The 13,586-nt window shown below is 43.2% G+C and overlaps 4 protein-coding genes across 5 annotated transcripts in view; 1 reads left to right on the top strand and 3 right to left on the bottom strand.

The window, feature by feature from the left end:
• tmed4 (transmembrane p24 trafficking protein 4) overlaps window positions 1-2,854 on the top strand; it is a 3,318-nt gene extending 464 nt beyond the window's left edge. The window contains exons 2-5 of the mRNA XM_027008455.2: window positions 80-180; window positions 442-567; window positions 897-1,043; window positions 1,245-2,854. Coding sequence (XP_026864256.2) covers window positions 80-180; window positions 442-567; window positions 897-1,043; window positions 1,245-1,394 — 524 coding nt within the window. The 3' untranslated portion in view covers window positions 1,395-2,854. The remainder of the gene's footprint in view (window positions 1-79; window positions 181-441; window positions 568-896; window positions 1,044-1,244) is intronic.
• A 499-nt stretch (window positions 2,855-3,353) lies between these two features.
• plpbp (pyridoxal phosphate binding protein) lies at window positions 3,354-6,981 on the bottom strand. 2 transcript variants are annotated; one of them, XM_027008456.2, is made up of 8 exons: window positions 6,864-6,981; window positions 6,239-6,346; window positions 6,082-6,117; window positions 5,834-5,909; window positions 5,495-5,635; window positions 5,074-5,216; window positions 4,738-4,836; window positions 3,354-4,527 (listed from the first exon to the last, which is right to left on the bottom strand). In XM_027008456.2, exons 1-8 carry the CDS (start codon window positions 6,951-6,953, stop codon window positions 4,372-4,374), a joined length of 849 nt encoding a protein of 282 aa, XP_026864257.2. In that variant the 5' UTR covers window positions 6,954-6,981; the 3' UTR covers window positions 3,354-4,371. The 2 variants fall into 2 exon arrangements, with proteins under 2 accessions (XP_026864257.2, XP_026864258.2); XM_027008457.2 differs by having other exon boundaries at window positions 4,474-4,558; window positions 6,864-6,967.
• A 315-nt stretch (window positions 6,982-7,296) lies between these two features.
• On the bottom strand, window positions 7,297-9,226 carry snrpg (small nuclear ribonucleoprotein polypeptide G). Its single transcript, XM_027008493.2, is given in 5 exon segments — window positions 7,297-7,544; window positions 8,176-8,205; window positions 8,207-8,301; window positions 8,857-8,879; window positions 9,108-9,226. Coding segments are annotated over 5 exon segments (231 nt in total). The 5' UTR covers window positions 9,140-9,226; the 3' UTR covers window positions 7,297-7,493.
• Window positions 9,227-10,075: 849 nt separating this feature from the next.
• si:ch211-148l7.4 (uncharacterized protein LOC563603 homolog) lies at window positions 10,076-13,447 on the bottom strand. Its single transcript, XM_035521596.1, has 2 exons — window positions 13,286-13,447; window positions 10,076-12,071 (listed from the first exon to the last, which is right to left on the bottom strand). Exon 2 carries the CDS (start codon window positions 12,059-12,061, stop codon window positions 10,430-10,432), a length of 1,632 nt encoding a protein of 543 aa, XP_035377489.1. The 5' UTR covers window positions 12,062-12,071; window positions 13,286-13,447; the 3' UTR covers window positions 10,076-10,429.
• Window positions 13,448-13,586: the final 139 nt, after the last annotated feature.

The raw sequence follows: 13,586 nt of genomic DNA, 5'->3' as shown, positions 1-13,586 counted from the left end.
TAGGTGAGGTGAGGTGAGGTGAGGTGAGGTACTGTTGTAGCGCGACGGGTGTCTCCCTTTTCTTTCCTTTGCTCTCTAGGCAAATACAGAACGCAGCTATGGGACAAACAGACAGGGTCGTTCCTTCCCGCCACCCCTGGCTTGGGTATGCATGTTGAGATCAAAGATCCTGACACCAAGGTGATTTTTTTTTTACCCTGCTATTAAAAGGTGCATGCACGTACGTAATATCCGTTACCATTTGGAAGTTATTTTACAATAGTCACATTTAAACAGTAGATGGGGATCCGGCTGCCCTGATATCATTACTGAGTTTTTTTTTTTGTTTTTTTTTAAAAAATAATTTATTTTGCTAGTGTTTTTTTTTTGTTTTTGTTGTTGTTGTTGTTGCCCCGTCTGTGCCCTCATCTCGTTCATTCCCGTTTGCGTGCTGTGTTCTAGGTGATTCTGTCTCGTCAGTATGGTTCAGATGGCCGCTTCACTTTCACCTCCCACACGCCAGGCGAGCATCAGATCTGCCTGCATTCCAACTCCACTAAGATGGCTCTTTTTGCTGGAGGAAAACTGGTATGGTTGTAGAGGTGGAGCAGGGTCCCTCCATTGTGAAATGTAACTTATAAACCCAATGTGAGCACTGCGTAGGTTTCCTAAATAAAATGGAAACTGAATTTGACTCGATGTTAGGTTTTTAAGACACAGCCCTGAAATAAGGTGTGCAGTTAGTCAGGAGTTTTCATGCTTTCTCAAACAGTACTGATCCCAAAGGTACTGTGTGCGTGTGTGTGTGAGCAGGCACAGGTTGCATCCTGCAAAGGCAGAACATTCAGGATGTAATAAGGATTGTCCTGTCAGACCAGTCCTTCAAGCAGTAAAACTAGTTTTGTGCCGTCCTGCAGAGAGTACACCTGGACATCCAGGTGGGCGAACACACCAACAACTACCCGGAGATAGCGGCCAAAGATAAGCTGACAGAGCTTCAGCTGAGAGTGAGGCAACTCCTGGACCAGGTGGAGCAGATACAGAAAGAACAGAACTACCAGCGGGTGAGTCTCCAGCACTACTGTTAACCCAGACTGAGCTCTTGAGAAGACTTCATATTTCACGTGCATACCGACATTTCATGACCCTGCTCCTGTCGTGATCTCGATCGGCCAAGTCCGTCCTCTGCCGGGAAAGGTTTTTGTCCGGTTTAACCCTTTGTGAGATGTAGAGGTTGTGTGCATTTACTGTGTGTGTGTTCGTAGTATCGTGAGGAGCGCTTCCGTATGACGAGTGAGAGCACAAACCAACGTGTCCTCTGGTGGTCCATCGCTCAGACCGTCATCCTCATCATCACTGCCATCTGGCAGATGCGCCACCTCAAGAGCTTCTTTGAAGCCAAAAAGTTGGTGTAGATCCTTCCAGAGAGGAAAAAGACTGCTAGATGAAACCAGACATTCTCACTGACCAACCTACCAATATACCCTGACTAGTCCAGTTTTGTTATACACTGTATATGTAGGACCTTATGTTTGTGTTACACTAAAAAAAACCCCCACCTTGGGTGATTAACTGAAGATTTTCAGGCTATTCCAGCTTGGACATTTTGTATGCAGACAGTTGTTTGTTTTGGCTTTTCCGTTTAAAGTGGCAACAGATGCCGTACTTCTTTTCAATGGAGTTTTTCCTATTTTTTGTGACCCTGATTAAGAGCAAAAACTTGAACAGATGATATTTTATTCCGTACTTGTCGTTCAGTTCCATGTGAACCAGATTAAATGAACATAGATAAAATACATGGGTGTGACCAAGGTACTCGATAAGTTACTGAGTTACACCAGAGATTAAAGGAGCTTTGGTTACAGAGGCACTCTGTAGGCTGTGTGGCCACCTTCTGCTCAGTGTGGAATCTTAAGACTAATTTCCAGTAAAAGACAAAAGCACGATGCAGATGCGTCCAAGTTATAAATGACTTCACACGGGAACAGCTTCTTGAATGGAGTGTAAACTTTCAGCCGAGCGTTACTGTGTTTAAGACAGCGTGAGAGCGTGGCCTAGCGTTTTTTGCAGTATTGGCAGCTTGTTGCAGATAAATGCATGAGACTTGCTGTAAATCTGAGATTGTGTAATTCAGTTTGACATCTTGTCATTCTGCTGAGCAGATGTCATCTTTTTTTTTGATGTTTGAAAGTTGTGTGTATATATTGTTTGAGTACCATCTATTGTACATAATCCAGTAATGTAATGGACTTCACCATGATATAATTCAAAGTACTTCAACAGGTAGTAAAAAAAATGTTCAGTCTAACGTGAATACAGTACTTGTAATTCTAAGTCAGGCCCAGTAACAGCTTAAAGTTTGATTCACTTATTGCAAGAGGTGCAATAAAATTGTCAATCAATTAAATCATCAATAATTGCCAATCATTCTAATTGTTAGCATCATAGGATTTCTATTTGATATACTTGAAACTCAAGAAAACTTGTAGACATGCAGTTTTATAAATATTTTCTACGCAAGGAAAAATGTCTGAGACAGTAAAACGGTTATCAAGACACTGAACCAGTCTGACATCAGACATGTTATGGTAGTAGCTCAGATATTATAGGTCCACGATGACATGTTCTTGGAATTCAATTCTTGGATTTGAATTGCACTCAAGAAGGGATTTATTTGCTGTTGCCCCGTCAGTGCACATAAGCAGCAACAACAAATAATACTGTTTTTAAATGCATGAAAGTCACAGTCCATCTTACTTTGCCTGATTCTGGTTAATTTTCTGTTTCCTGTTTTGATTTGTTCTGTTACAAAAATTCTCATTTGGATTATGCAGGATTTGTACAATTTTCATCCAGATTAAAATGTTTTGTTGTAGTCCATGATAATGTGTCTTTATTAGTGCAGAGCGATCTGAACATCCTTTATTTCCTGGATACATCGAAGGATGATGGTGACTCCTTCCCATTTAACTTAAACCTTTAAAACACTAGAAGCCCCAAATCGCTCAACCTCAGTGTGACACAACTGACAAAACATATTACGTTACAGCTCATTACTACGAATGGAAATATTTGTTTCAAGTAGAAATTTGTTGGCACAGAACAGCACCGCCTGGTGCAGTTGGGTATAAGCAGCCTCGCCCTGGGAGACACAAGCAGGCTGGTTGTATTTAATGACTGCTGCCAGTAACCCTCCAGTTCCCAGCCCCGTTACCATCCAGGCTCGTCAGTCCTGCCATCTGCACCAGCCGCTGGGCCAGCTTGTCTCTCTAGTCATGAGACTAGGGGTTTGTTTTTATGTCTGCTGGGTTTTGGTGAGATGTGTTTACTACTCTATTTCCCCATCACAAATCTGCACACTTGTGCCCTTTGATTTCTCGTTAGTATTTTATTTTTTTTTATTGCTCATCAACTCACTTCCACAAATTAAGTAATTTGCTTATTTACAACCACCTTTAGACCAGGTACAAGCTTGTGTTACACACTACATGTAATCAAAACACACAATACTGCGATTCCCCATCTGCCCTTCACAGCAGTTCACAAACACTATCTAGTTTGTTTTCTTCAACAATGTTAATAATCCAAAATACAAAAAATAAAACATACAACCATCGTTACTACTGCATAGTAAAATGCTTCAGCGCGTCAAGAGTTTTCCCAAGTAACGAGCTGTTTTATTATTTGTCTTATTCCCCCTGTTTGTTTTCAAAGTTGTTAATGTAACTCTCCTACACAGGTTAGCCTATATGGGCTTTGACAGAGGCCCATATAAAGCCTAGTTTGGTATTATTGTTTAAAATAATGGAGGTGGTCCTCATCATAACCAAATCCAGTCCAATTATCACAGTGTTCACAGCGACAGACAAAACATGAACAGTACTGTACATGGACACTTCCAGTTTCACGCTGGATCTGTTTCAGTCTAAACAGAGAGCGGTCTACTCTCACATCTCTTAATCCACAGTTCATTCAAACATCTTAAGCAGAATATTTACCTAAAAAAATAAAGATTAAAGACTAAATGATTAAGAAAATAAGGTTATAATCTGGGCCTTGTATCCAGTTAACCAAAAAAACAATAATAGAACACTTACAATAATTTGGTCTTAACTACCTTTTTTAACAAGAAATCCAAATAGTGTGTGGGATAGTATTAATTATCTTTATCTTTGCTGAACAAAATATCAAAGTATGAAAAAATCATACAGATATACAGTATATATTTGATAGGAACTTGTACACCACCTACACGTACGATACATCTTCACAATCTGACCATTTTCTTAAGAGATGAAGAGCATTAATGAAGAGTCTGGGTCTTAGAGCTGGGTAATTCGATGTTATGAAGTGCGTGTAAAGTCCTCTTTACCCATCCACGTGCATCTCCAGCTAGTGCTCTGTGACGGTCAGCTGCTGCATTTTTTTCGCTGCTTCCTCGGATACGACCTTTGACTTCTTCTCTGGGCTGGGGCTGGGAGTGTTCGGGTATTCCCGAGTTCCGAAAATGGTGCTACCCACGCGGACGTTAGTGGAGCCAACCTCAATCTGACGGGAGAAACGCAGATGTGACGACGTGCTGGGAACAAGGCAGATACAGTTATGCAGTCACATTTCAGAATCGCCATAATAAATGCACGGGGTTTGGCCACGTGGCTTTCGGCTAACCGATGCTAAAACACTGAGTGAAGATGATACAGAAACCATTTGTGCCAGAGCGTGGAAAACCAAGATCAGCGAGGGAGAGGCGGCACTCACCGCATGCTCAAAGTCTGCAGACATTCCCATACTGAGCTCAACTTGTTCCACCGGAAGCTTCAGACACTCACACACCTCCTCCCGGTGCTTTAACAGCAACTACACACACACACACACACACACACACACACACACACACACACACACACACACACAGAGTTGAGACAGAAGGATGCAATTATAAAAAAAGAATGCCAACACCAAATAAACTATTCATTCAGTTTAAACTGTGGGTCATCCTTAACTCCCAGCTGACTTCTAAGTGCATATCTACACCTCTAAAGATTGCCAAAGCATTGGTCTCAACTGAAGACAAGCTCTGCAGTTCAAACATACCTGGAAGTCTGGGTTGGGGCCTTCACTGAGGTCATAGCCATAGCGGCCAATAGTCATGAGTCCAGCAAAATCCAGGGCAGGACACTGGGATACGATGTGCTTGACTGTGTTGACAGTCTCGTTGGGGTGCAGGCCATGTTTACCTGATAGAGCATGTCCACAACAGACCGTTCACTTTCAGAAGGGCACTCTATATTCCCGGACTGAGTGGCAAATATTAGAATTGTTTAAAAATCTGTAAAATTATGACATCATTAAGGTTAATACAGCAGTGAGCACTAATCCAGCATTCTCAGCTTTCTAAGTTGATTTAAACAAATGCAGGGGCTCAACACACATCTGAGTTGCCCTCTGAAGTATTAAGTATGACATCACCAGTGAATACCAGCACAACATGACTATTTGAGAAGTGGACACACACTTTCCTCTCCGCTGGTGTTGATCTGAACCATAATCTTTAACCTCTGGGTGCTGGACTGCCGTAACTTCTGCCAGGAGTTGTTGACTTTATCGGCCAGTTTTACTGAGTCGACTGTCTCCACCATGTAGAGGTTTGAAACACCTAGGAGTCAATAACAAAAGGCGGCAGCATTAACTCAAAGCAGAAGAAATGAGTGCAGAACTTTCCACAGAGGCTCCTCACAAACATCCGATACATGGTAAGAATGAGTCTATAAAAGGCAAATTAAGAGTATTAAAGCAATTTGCATCATTAAACGTGCTGGTATAGAACCATGAATATGGAGGTTGACTTGCTTACCCAGGAGTTTATTAACACTATTCTTCTGTAGATGTCCAATGAAATGCCATTTAATTTCAGGGCATGATGATAAAATCTAAAAACAAAAAAAAAAAAGCAAAAAGAAACAAACAAAAAAGAACAAAAACAAAAAATAAATAAATATAAAACCAAACAAAAAAGCAACATATTTGCAAAATGACCGACATGTTTGACAAGCCACACAGGTAATCAGTCAGCTGGACTACGCCTTGACCCCGACTACGCACCAGTGGGTGAGAGGCTTTCTCCACAAGTTCATTTACCTATGAGGATGAGCAAAATATGTGCATTAAAAAATGATCCCAACCAGAGATGTCAGGGCTGGCAGATGAGGAAAACGTAGAACGTGAAGGTGAATTGGTCGGACATCCTGACTTGACTTACATAGTTCTCTCCAAAGTTCCTCTGCCCGTGTTTGTAAGCTTCTACCACCATGTCCGGTGGTTTGGTTTTACTGACAGCTACGAGTCGAGGTGCCACACAGGGTAAAGTCTGGAACATCAGGAATGAAGGGCAACACCAACATTACATGCAGAGTCATTAGGTTAGTAAACGGCTTAGATTCGATATATTTCACCATATAACACAACTTGCAAAAGCGGAGGTGCCAGAATGCGCAGAACTGTGTTGTCTGGGCGCTGCACTCCTGTGCGGCGTGCGCTCGTGACCAGGCACGAGCAAGCCCTGCTCAGGGTACAGCGACATGCTGCTGCACGCTCTCGCAGACCTAAACCGCGAGTCCTCCGTTTATGAGGTCCGGCAAGCATGCACCCTTGAAGACGGATATTTTGGGCGACCTTTCAAGCCACGCTGGCCAATAACCGAGTGGTATATTAGACGAGGATCCATTGCACTAGACTCGGCTCGTTCTTCCGAGCCTGTGCAAAGGTTGCAGGCTGCTTACATAACCAGAGCCCGTGGCACAGCGACATGGAGAAAGAGTTTTGTTATGCGTCTACACGCAAGTATTTTTAATGCGTACGTTGCCTGAACGGCTCTAAAAACCAACCTTGGGGCGTCGGGTAACCGCCTGATTAACCCGGTCCACCACAGCCTGCACTTTCTTGCCGACCTCCTCCGACATCACTACTTTCCACATCGCGTCAGTGCGTGGAGCGCATCCAATGGCAAACAGCTCGAAAATTAAACATCCGCTCCGTTCGCTGTCAAAATAAGAGTCCTGTAACTGTAGCACCCCCGCCCTTGCAGCGACCCCTGCAGTCCGGATTGGGTGGTTAAATTAACGTTCCCTTTTCGAAAGACGTTTTTTTTGATGGCCGAATTTTACGTTTAATAATCTAAGACCAAATTTACTTAAGCAGTATTTTAGTTTTAAAGAGTTTGTAATTTTTTTTAAAATATAATAGAAATATAGAAGCTCACATTGTGAAACCTTTATCAAAATAAAATTATCAATGAAACCACAAAAAAGTACAATCTACTAAAGAATAGCAATTCTTCAAATTTATTGACAAAATTGTTTGAGATACAGATATTTCTAAATAATACCAAGGAAAAAAACAAAAACACATTCAAGGTGTTTAAAGCGGCAACCCCATCATTCAACACTTTTTTTAACATCTGCCTGGTTCTTTCGTAACAAAAACACATCAGGGTGGAGAAACAGAAAAGGGGATCTTCATACTCTCTCCAGCGCCTCTAGCATGATGATGCTGTTTCCTCTGATGACCTGCACATGAAGAAAGAGCAGCTGAAAGCTCGACAGAACTCTACGCAATCTGTTTGATTCCAAACATTAGCACCTGTGTGCACAGACACGTCGCCGTCCTTCCCATTAGTCACTGAAAGCATTTGTTAGTGGGCTGCTGGAGAAACCAGGTTTCATTTTAGCGGCGCAGAATAAAACAAACAAACAAACAAACATTCACAAATCCATGCTGTTTTAACCAAATTTTATTGACACTTCCTGTCTAATCCAAAAATCCAGCACAACGGATAAAAGCTATTTGGTTTCAAGATGTTTTTGAGGAAGATGAAAACATTTACACAATGGTAGGCAGCTCAGTGGTGAAGGCACTTGACTAGTAGTCAGAAGGTTGCTGGTTCAAGGCCCACATCACCATCACGTTGCCACTGCAGGGTCTGAGCAAGACCCTTAACCCTCAGTTGATCAAAGTTGTGGGTCAGTCAAAATTTTAAAGTCGCTTTGCATAAAAAAGTGTCAGCTAAATGCCATAAACGTAAATTTCTGTTATAATGCAATTTAAATCAACAAAAGGAATTTTATGCCTGGGGAAAAACCCACTTGACCTACAGGCACAACCACTGGTGGAATAGAATCCCAAAAAAAGGCTACTAACCACCATGCCAATCGAGTTCTGTTGCCCCCCCTGGGGACATTTCTAAGCAGTCATCCACCACCAGATTCATGAAGGGGTCAAATCCTCGAAGGATGCCTTGGACATGGCGACCACCGTTCAACTTCACTAAAAAACAAAGAATAAAATACAAAGTTGGTTCAGGTAACATGAACATGATTCACAAATATTATTATCTACCAATATTGCATTTACACAATACCAGCACAAGCACATTACTCCAAACAAAGCAAGCACAACCCAAGCGCAGCTGTATGAAATGACATAAAACTGCTATCCTCCCCAGTGACTGGCCAAACTGACCCTTTAAAAACTGAAATCAGACAACCATTAAATAAAAGTCAGAATTATGGATTATTACATCAGTAAGTGGGTTGCACATTAATCAGAAAATAATGTGCAAGGAGCAAGTGGAAATGTTTTTTGGTTAAAGACATCAGTCTTTAACCCAGTTGCGCACCTCTAATGTGTCCCATTTCATATATGTTTATTTTTCTTTATATAGGCCTAACCCTAGTTTAACAAAACTGCTTTAACCCAGGGAGGCACTCGAGTTCATGATGGACTTGCGGTGTCTTAAAGAGAGGAGACGTGTGTTATTGAGTGTTGTGGCCCTCCAGGAGGACCATGTTTGAGGATGTCCGACTCAAGCGGCGTACTCACGTGAAAGCTTCTTGTCCATAAACCTACAACAGAAACATCACGTTAATTCTTAAAAACGAGAAGCCATCTACAGAAGCTGGTTGCGTTTATTTTAGGTCGTTTTAGTTGGTAGATTATGCAGCTAGTCAGCCATCCCGTCCCACCTCCACCTACTCATGCAGCTAAATACCTCAGATACAATCAAAATTACCGGTCAGGACTTAATCAAGAGCGCTACGATGATACAGACAGAAACATCTTCAAACACTCACTTCTTCAGCTCTGGCGGATGCGCTTTGCTCATGTTTATTTGGAGGTGGTGGTTATCTAAACCAGCAAACTGCACAAAGACGCGCTTCAAACACGACGGACACGCGTATGCAGCCGGACGTGACGTTAACCCACGGCAGTCAAAAGTACATCATCGCCACCTGTCGGCGTGGAGGTTGAATTGCATTTATTTATTTAAAATTCTGGGATTATGTTTACTTAGTAATAATGTGTGTTTAGTGAACACTCGTGACCACATTTGTTTCTTCCATTTATATCACATTTCTCACGTCAGTCATAGCAACAAAAAAAAAAAGACAAAACAACTCGTACAATGAGAGTTAAAATCTCATCACTCCAGGACCCACATACCAATACCATTCACAAGCAACTGTAGCATTAATGCCTACAAAAAAGGAAGAAAATAAGGAAAACTATGCATGTCTTGAGACACAGCAGTAGATTTGGTAAGATTTCAAATTCAAATTTTAAAAACACGGCAACTTCCACCCCAGAGTTTTATGTGTAATGAAAACCCTCCTCTGGCTAGGATCTTACTTAAAAAAACAAAACAAAACAGATCCTCCACCCAACTCTAACCCCTAACAGCAAACACGCGATCATAAGGCACAACTCAAGACCTTTTGAAGGATGAGGCAGAGGCATAACAGGCGCTCACTGGTACAAGCAATACCGATTCAAGATATACCACAGTCCTACCTTTCGCAAAATATCTGACATTTAATTGCACACTGTTACCCGTTGCGCCCTGACAACGAGTAAAGAAAGCCAAGAACAAGCAGTTTATTTATTATTCAGCCTAATAATTATTCTTGGGTAGCTAGTATGGAAAGATGGATGAGCACTTGACTTTTGGAGACAATGCCTGATGCATGAATGGTGATAAATTGTTATAACTCACCAGTTACAGCTCATGACTTTCTCTCTGGTCAATTCATGCATCTAGTTATTTAAAAAAAAAAAAAAAAAAAAATTATTTCCATGTAGTATCTGTCCAAAAAGTGGCACACCTGTGAAAAACCGTCCAGTGCAGAGGTAAGGCATACTCCTGGATTTACATTCAATTCACAAAAAAATATATAATAACAATATATATGAAGATATAACTGATATACAAAAAAAAGTCCCCTTAATTTACATTATTACTACAAGAATATGTTGAACATGTTATTTGCCAGTGCGTGTTTCCCCAAAACATTCAAACTTTCTTAGAAATGCAGCTTTGCCAACTCGCCACTGTTCCATGTAGATATACTGGACATTAGTGCCAACTGAGCTTGAAGCAGTAGCTGATATTATTAACTCAAACATCACAGGCAGCAAGTGAGGGACGTCCACTCAAATCACCGCTGAGCTTCTCACCGCCCTTCTCACCCTCATCCACCATCATCATCGTCGTTGCGAAGAGGAAGGTGCGCTGGCAGTGCTGCAGAAAAGTGTCCAGGTCCACAAACACCTGCTCACAGGGCACACAGTGATAGACTACAGTTCCAACTGATTGCGCAGTCTCTGGGAGGATAACCCTGGCAGTACACATACTGCAGCGGGCCGAGACGGACTGACGACTGGTGAACCACTTCGTGTTCTCGCAGAGAGGACCGGGGTGCCGAAGACCTCCGCCGCACGACGGGCAGGGAACTCCCGCTCTTCGTCCTTTCCCTGCTGACTCTTCCTCGGGCCCGCTCTCTTGCTTTCTGTCCATCGAAGCCACGTGGGTCTTCGCCTTTTTGTTCTGATCTTTGAGGGGCTTAGACTCCTCCCTCCACGGCTTCGAGGGAGGAGCCAGCTTGAGTCTTCTAGCCACTCTGAGGTCCTTGGCAGCTTTGCCAGCTATGTGCGTTTTACCCAGTTTCCCACTGTTGGCCAGGTGGGTCTGGTAGTGGGTGCTGTAGCTCTTGAAATGCGCCCAGCGTGTGAGGTGGTGCAGGAAGACTTTGCCGCAGTGCAGGCACGGGTATGTCTCGCTCTTCCGCCTCTGCCGCGTGCTCTTCACCAAGCCCTTCTGCTGCCTGGCCACTGGAGCCTCGCGCCTGTGCTCCTCCTTCCTGTGGAGGTACAGCATGGACGTCTGGGAGAAAACTTTGTCACAGGAGCGGCAGGGGAACGACGGGTTTTTCGTCACCGTGTGGAACTCCCTCACCGTCGTCAGCTTCTGCCTCTTCTTTCTTCCACCTGTTCTGGTGGACGAAGCGTTGATGGCTGGCCAGGCCTGCTGCGGAGCGGAACGTCCTGAAGCAAAGGACGCAGGTGTCCTGGTGTCCGCACGCTCCGTGCTGAAGGTGCTGGTGGCAGGGAGGCCTGGGAGGGCGTGGGGGGTGTGGTCGGGGGAGAGCCCTGGCGCAGGCGACGGTGGCAGGAAGCCAGCGCCTTGGGGCTGAGTGGCGCCGGTTGGCAGCCTTCTGCCTGCTGGTGGTACAGAAGCTCCTGCTTGTGGCCGAAGGTTCTCCCGCACGGGGTACAGGCGTAGGGGCTGCCGTCGTCGTGGAGCCTGTGGTTGCGGTGTTGCGGCTGGGGGGGGTCCTCTGGGATGTGGGGGCCCGGGGCCTGGGCCAGGCACGACGGGCAGAGCGAGCCCCACTGTGGCTTCCCTCTGCACACCTGACAGACGGCAGGGCACATCTAGGCACCTGTGCAGCTGCATGGTGGACGCCAGGGTGAACTCCAGGCCGCAGCCGAGGGCAGCAATGGGGTTTGCGGAGCACGTGCTCCTTCTGCTGGTGGCGGCCAAGGGCACCCAGGTCTGGGAATTCTTGGCTGCAGTCCTTGCAAATGGAGGGTCCGGGCTGCTGGGGTTTAAGAGCATGTCCTTCCTGTTTGTGCTCGACGCGATAGCGATCAGTTGAGCCAGCCGGGACAAGGTGTTTGTTATAGCCCTGGGCCTCGGAAAGGAATCTTGCCCACTCGCTTCATTCCAGTGGCAAGGCATGGTATCCATCCTGAAACGTCTTTTATTTAAATATATATATATATATATATATATATATATATATATATATATATATATTTAAATATATATATATAATATATATATATATATATATATATATATATATATATATAGCAAAAAAGAGAAGAAAAAAAACGCAAGTTATTTCATTATAGCAAATTCAGTCAATACACATGTAAACTTGGCTTTGATTAGTCATCATCACATGATGAGTTTTGTGATCATTTCCCTCAGTCAGATATGATGAAAATATGGCCACATTAAACTCAAAGCGCAAAACAAAACAAATCCAAGCAAAGCAAGGTTGTATGTGGATTTCCAGGCAGCTGTAGAGGCAATTGCATGCTGATTTTGTTATGATGGCTGTGGGAAACAGGCCAGGTTTGTTGTGGTTGGAGAATACGTGTTGCTATAGCTTGCCTGGTTTAAATAATATATCCTGTAATTGGTAAAGATAAGGAACCAGTACTCAAGTGCTGCTGTACACACAGTGAATGTTATTTGCACAAAATATTCAATAGAATCAATTAAAAAACACCAACATATACACACTAAACAAAGACACTGAAGTATTTTAGCAAAACAAAGTGAAAGACTGTCCTTAACTTTTCTAAAAGTTCAAATGGAGTTATGGTCGTGCTGCCTTTTCCAAGATATTTAGGTTTTAAATGCAATAACAGAACAGAGAAAAGGTCCTATATATCTTTTTATATCTGTGGTTTAAAACAGTGAAACAAGGGCATTGGTTGTATTTGGAGGAGGGGCTTTCAATAAGGGTGGCATCTTCATATAATTCTTTACAATACGACGTTTGGTTCTTTAAATAGCGATGGCACTGCAGTGCCTGACTGGGGCTTTAAGTGTTGGGAGCATTTGGACTGGGGGTAAATTTATATGTCTAGTAGCGTTTAGAAATGACAGTGGAAAATTTGTCACTTTTAAATCACGCTGAAGTAACTTTAAATATTCAATTTGTACACCAAAAAACACACCTGCGCTGAGCAACCTATAGCTGTGCTCAAAAAGTTATTCGGACTGACACTAGAAAGCTTTAAGTGAATTATCCTAGTTAGTCAGCTAACCATCTTATCATATAGTTAGTATTTCAGAGATGTAAACATGCAGACGTATTTAGAGTTTGACTTCTATTGTTTTACTAGCTAGCTGGCTAGCTAACTGGCTAGCTATGTAGCGCACTAACAGCAAACTCACCAATTTATAAAGTACAAAGACAAAACCTTCGGCGTCGACACCGTACTTTCCAGTTTGTTTAAACAAATGTGCACCCCAAACATGCAAAGGTTTACTATGCAACTGTTAACTGGCTTTTACTTTAGTTTGGCGTCCTCGCCGTGCGCTTACAGACTAAACTTGTTGAGGTAGTTTTTGTGACTACAAATCCCGTCATTCCTTTGCTTGACCCTCGACTCGCACGTACACGATAGAAAACTGTAGGATGAGCCCGCTGCAGAGATAAAAATGAGTGAATGCGGATGCATATCGTTTCTACACG

Source organism: Electrophorus electricus, chromosome 22 (genome assembly GCF_013358815.1).
Source record: "Electrophorus electricus isolate fEleEle1 chromosome 22, fEleEle1.pri, whole genome shotgun sequence".
Classification (NCBI taxonomy): domain Eukaryota; kingdom Metazoa; phylum Chordata; class Actinopteri; order Gymnotiformes; family Gymnotidae; genus Electrophorus; species Electrophorus electricus.
The sequence above is the reverse complement of the archived record's forward strand: the minus strand, read 5'-3'. Positions and strand labels throughout refer to the sequence as shown.

Excerpts from the sequence above, each read along its gene's own strand:
- si:ch211-148l7.4 (XM_035521596.1), bottom strand. The coding sequence starts at position 12,061 with ATGGATACCATGCCTTGCCACTGGAATGAAGCGAGTGGGCAAGATTCC.
- plpbp (XM_027008456.2), bottom strand. The coding sequence starts at position 6,953 with ATGTGGAAAGTAGTGATGTCGGAGGAGGTCGGCAAGAAAGTGCAGGCT. Across the intron at positions 5,910-6,081 it reads AGAAAGCCTCTCACCCACTG|ATTTTATCATCATGCCCTGA; the intron begins GTGCGTAGTCGG and ends TTTTGTTTTTAG. Across the intron at positions 5,217-5,494 it reads CAACACCAGCGGAGAGGAAA|GTAAACATGGCCTGCACCCC; the intron begins GTGTGTGTCCAC and ends ATGCTCTATCAG.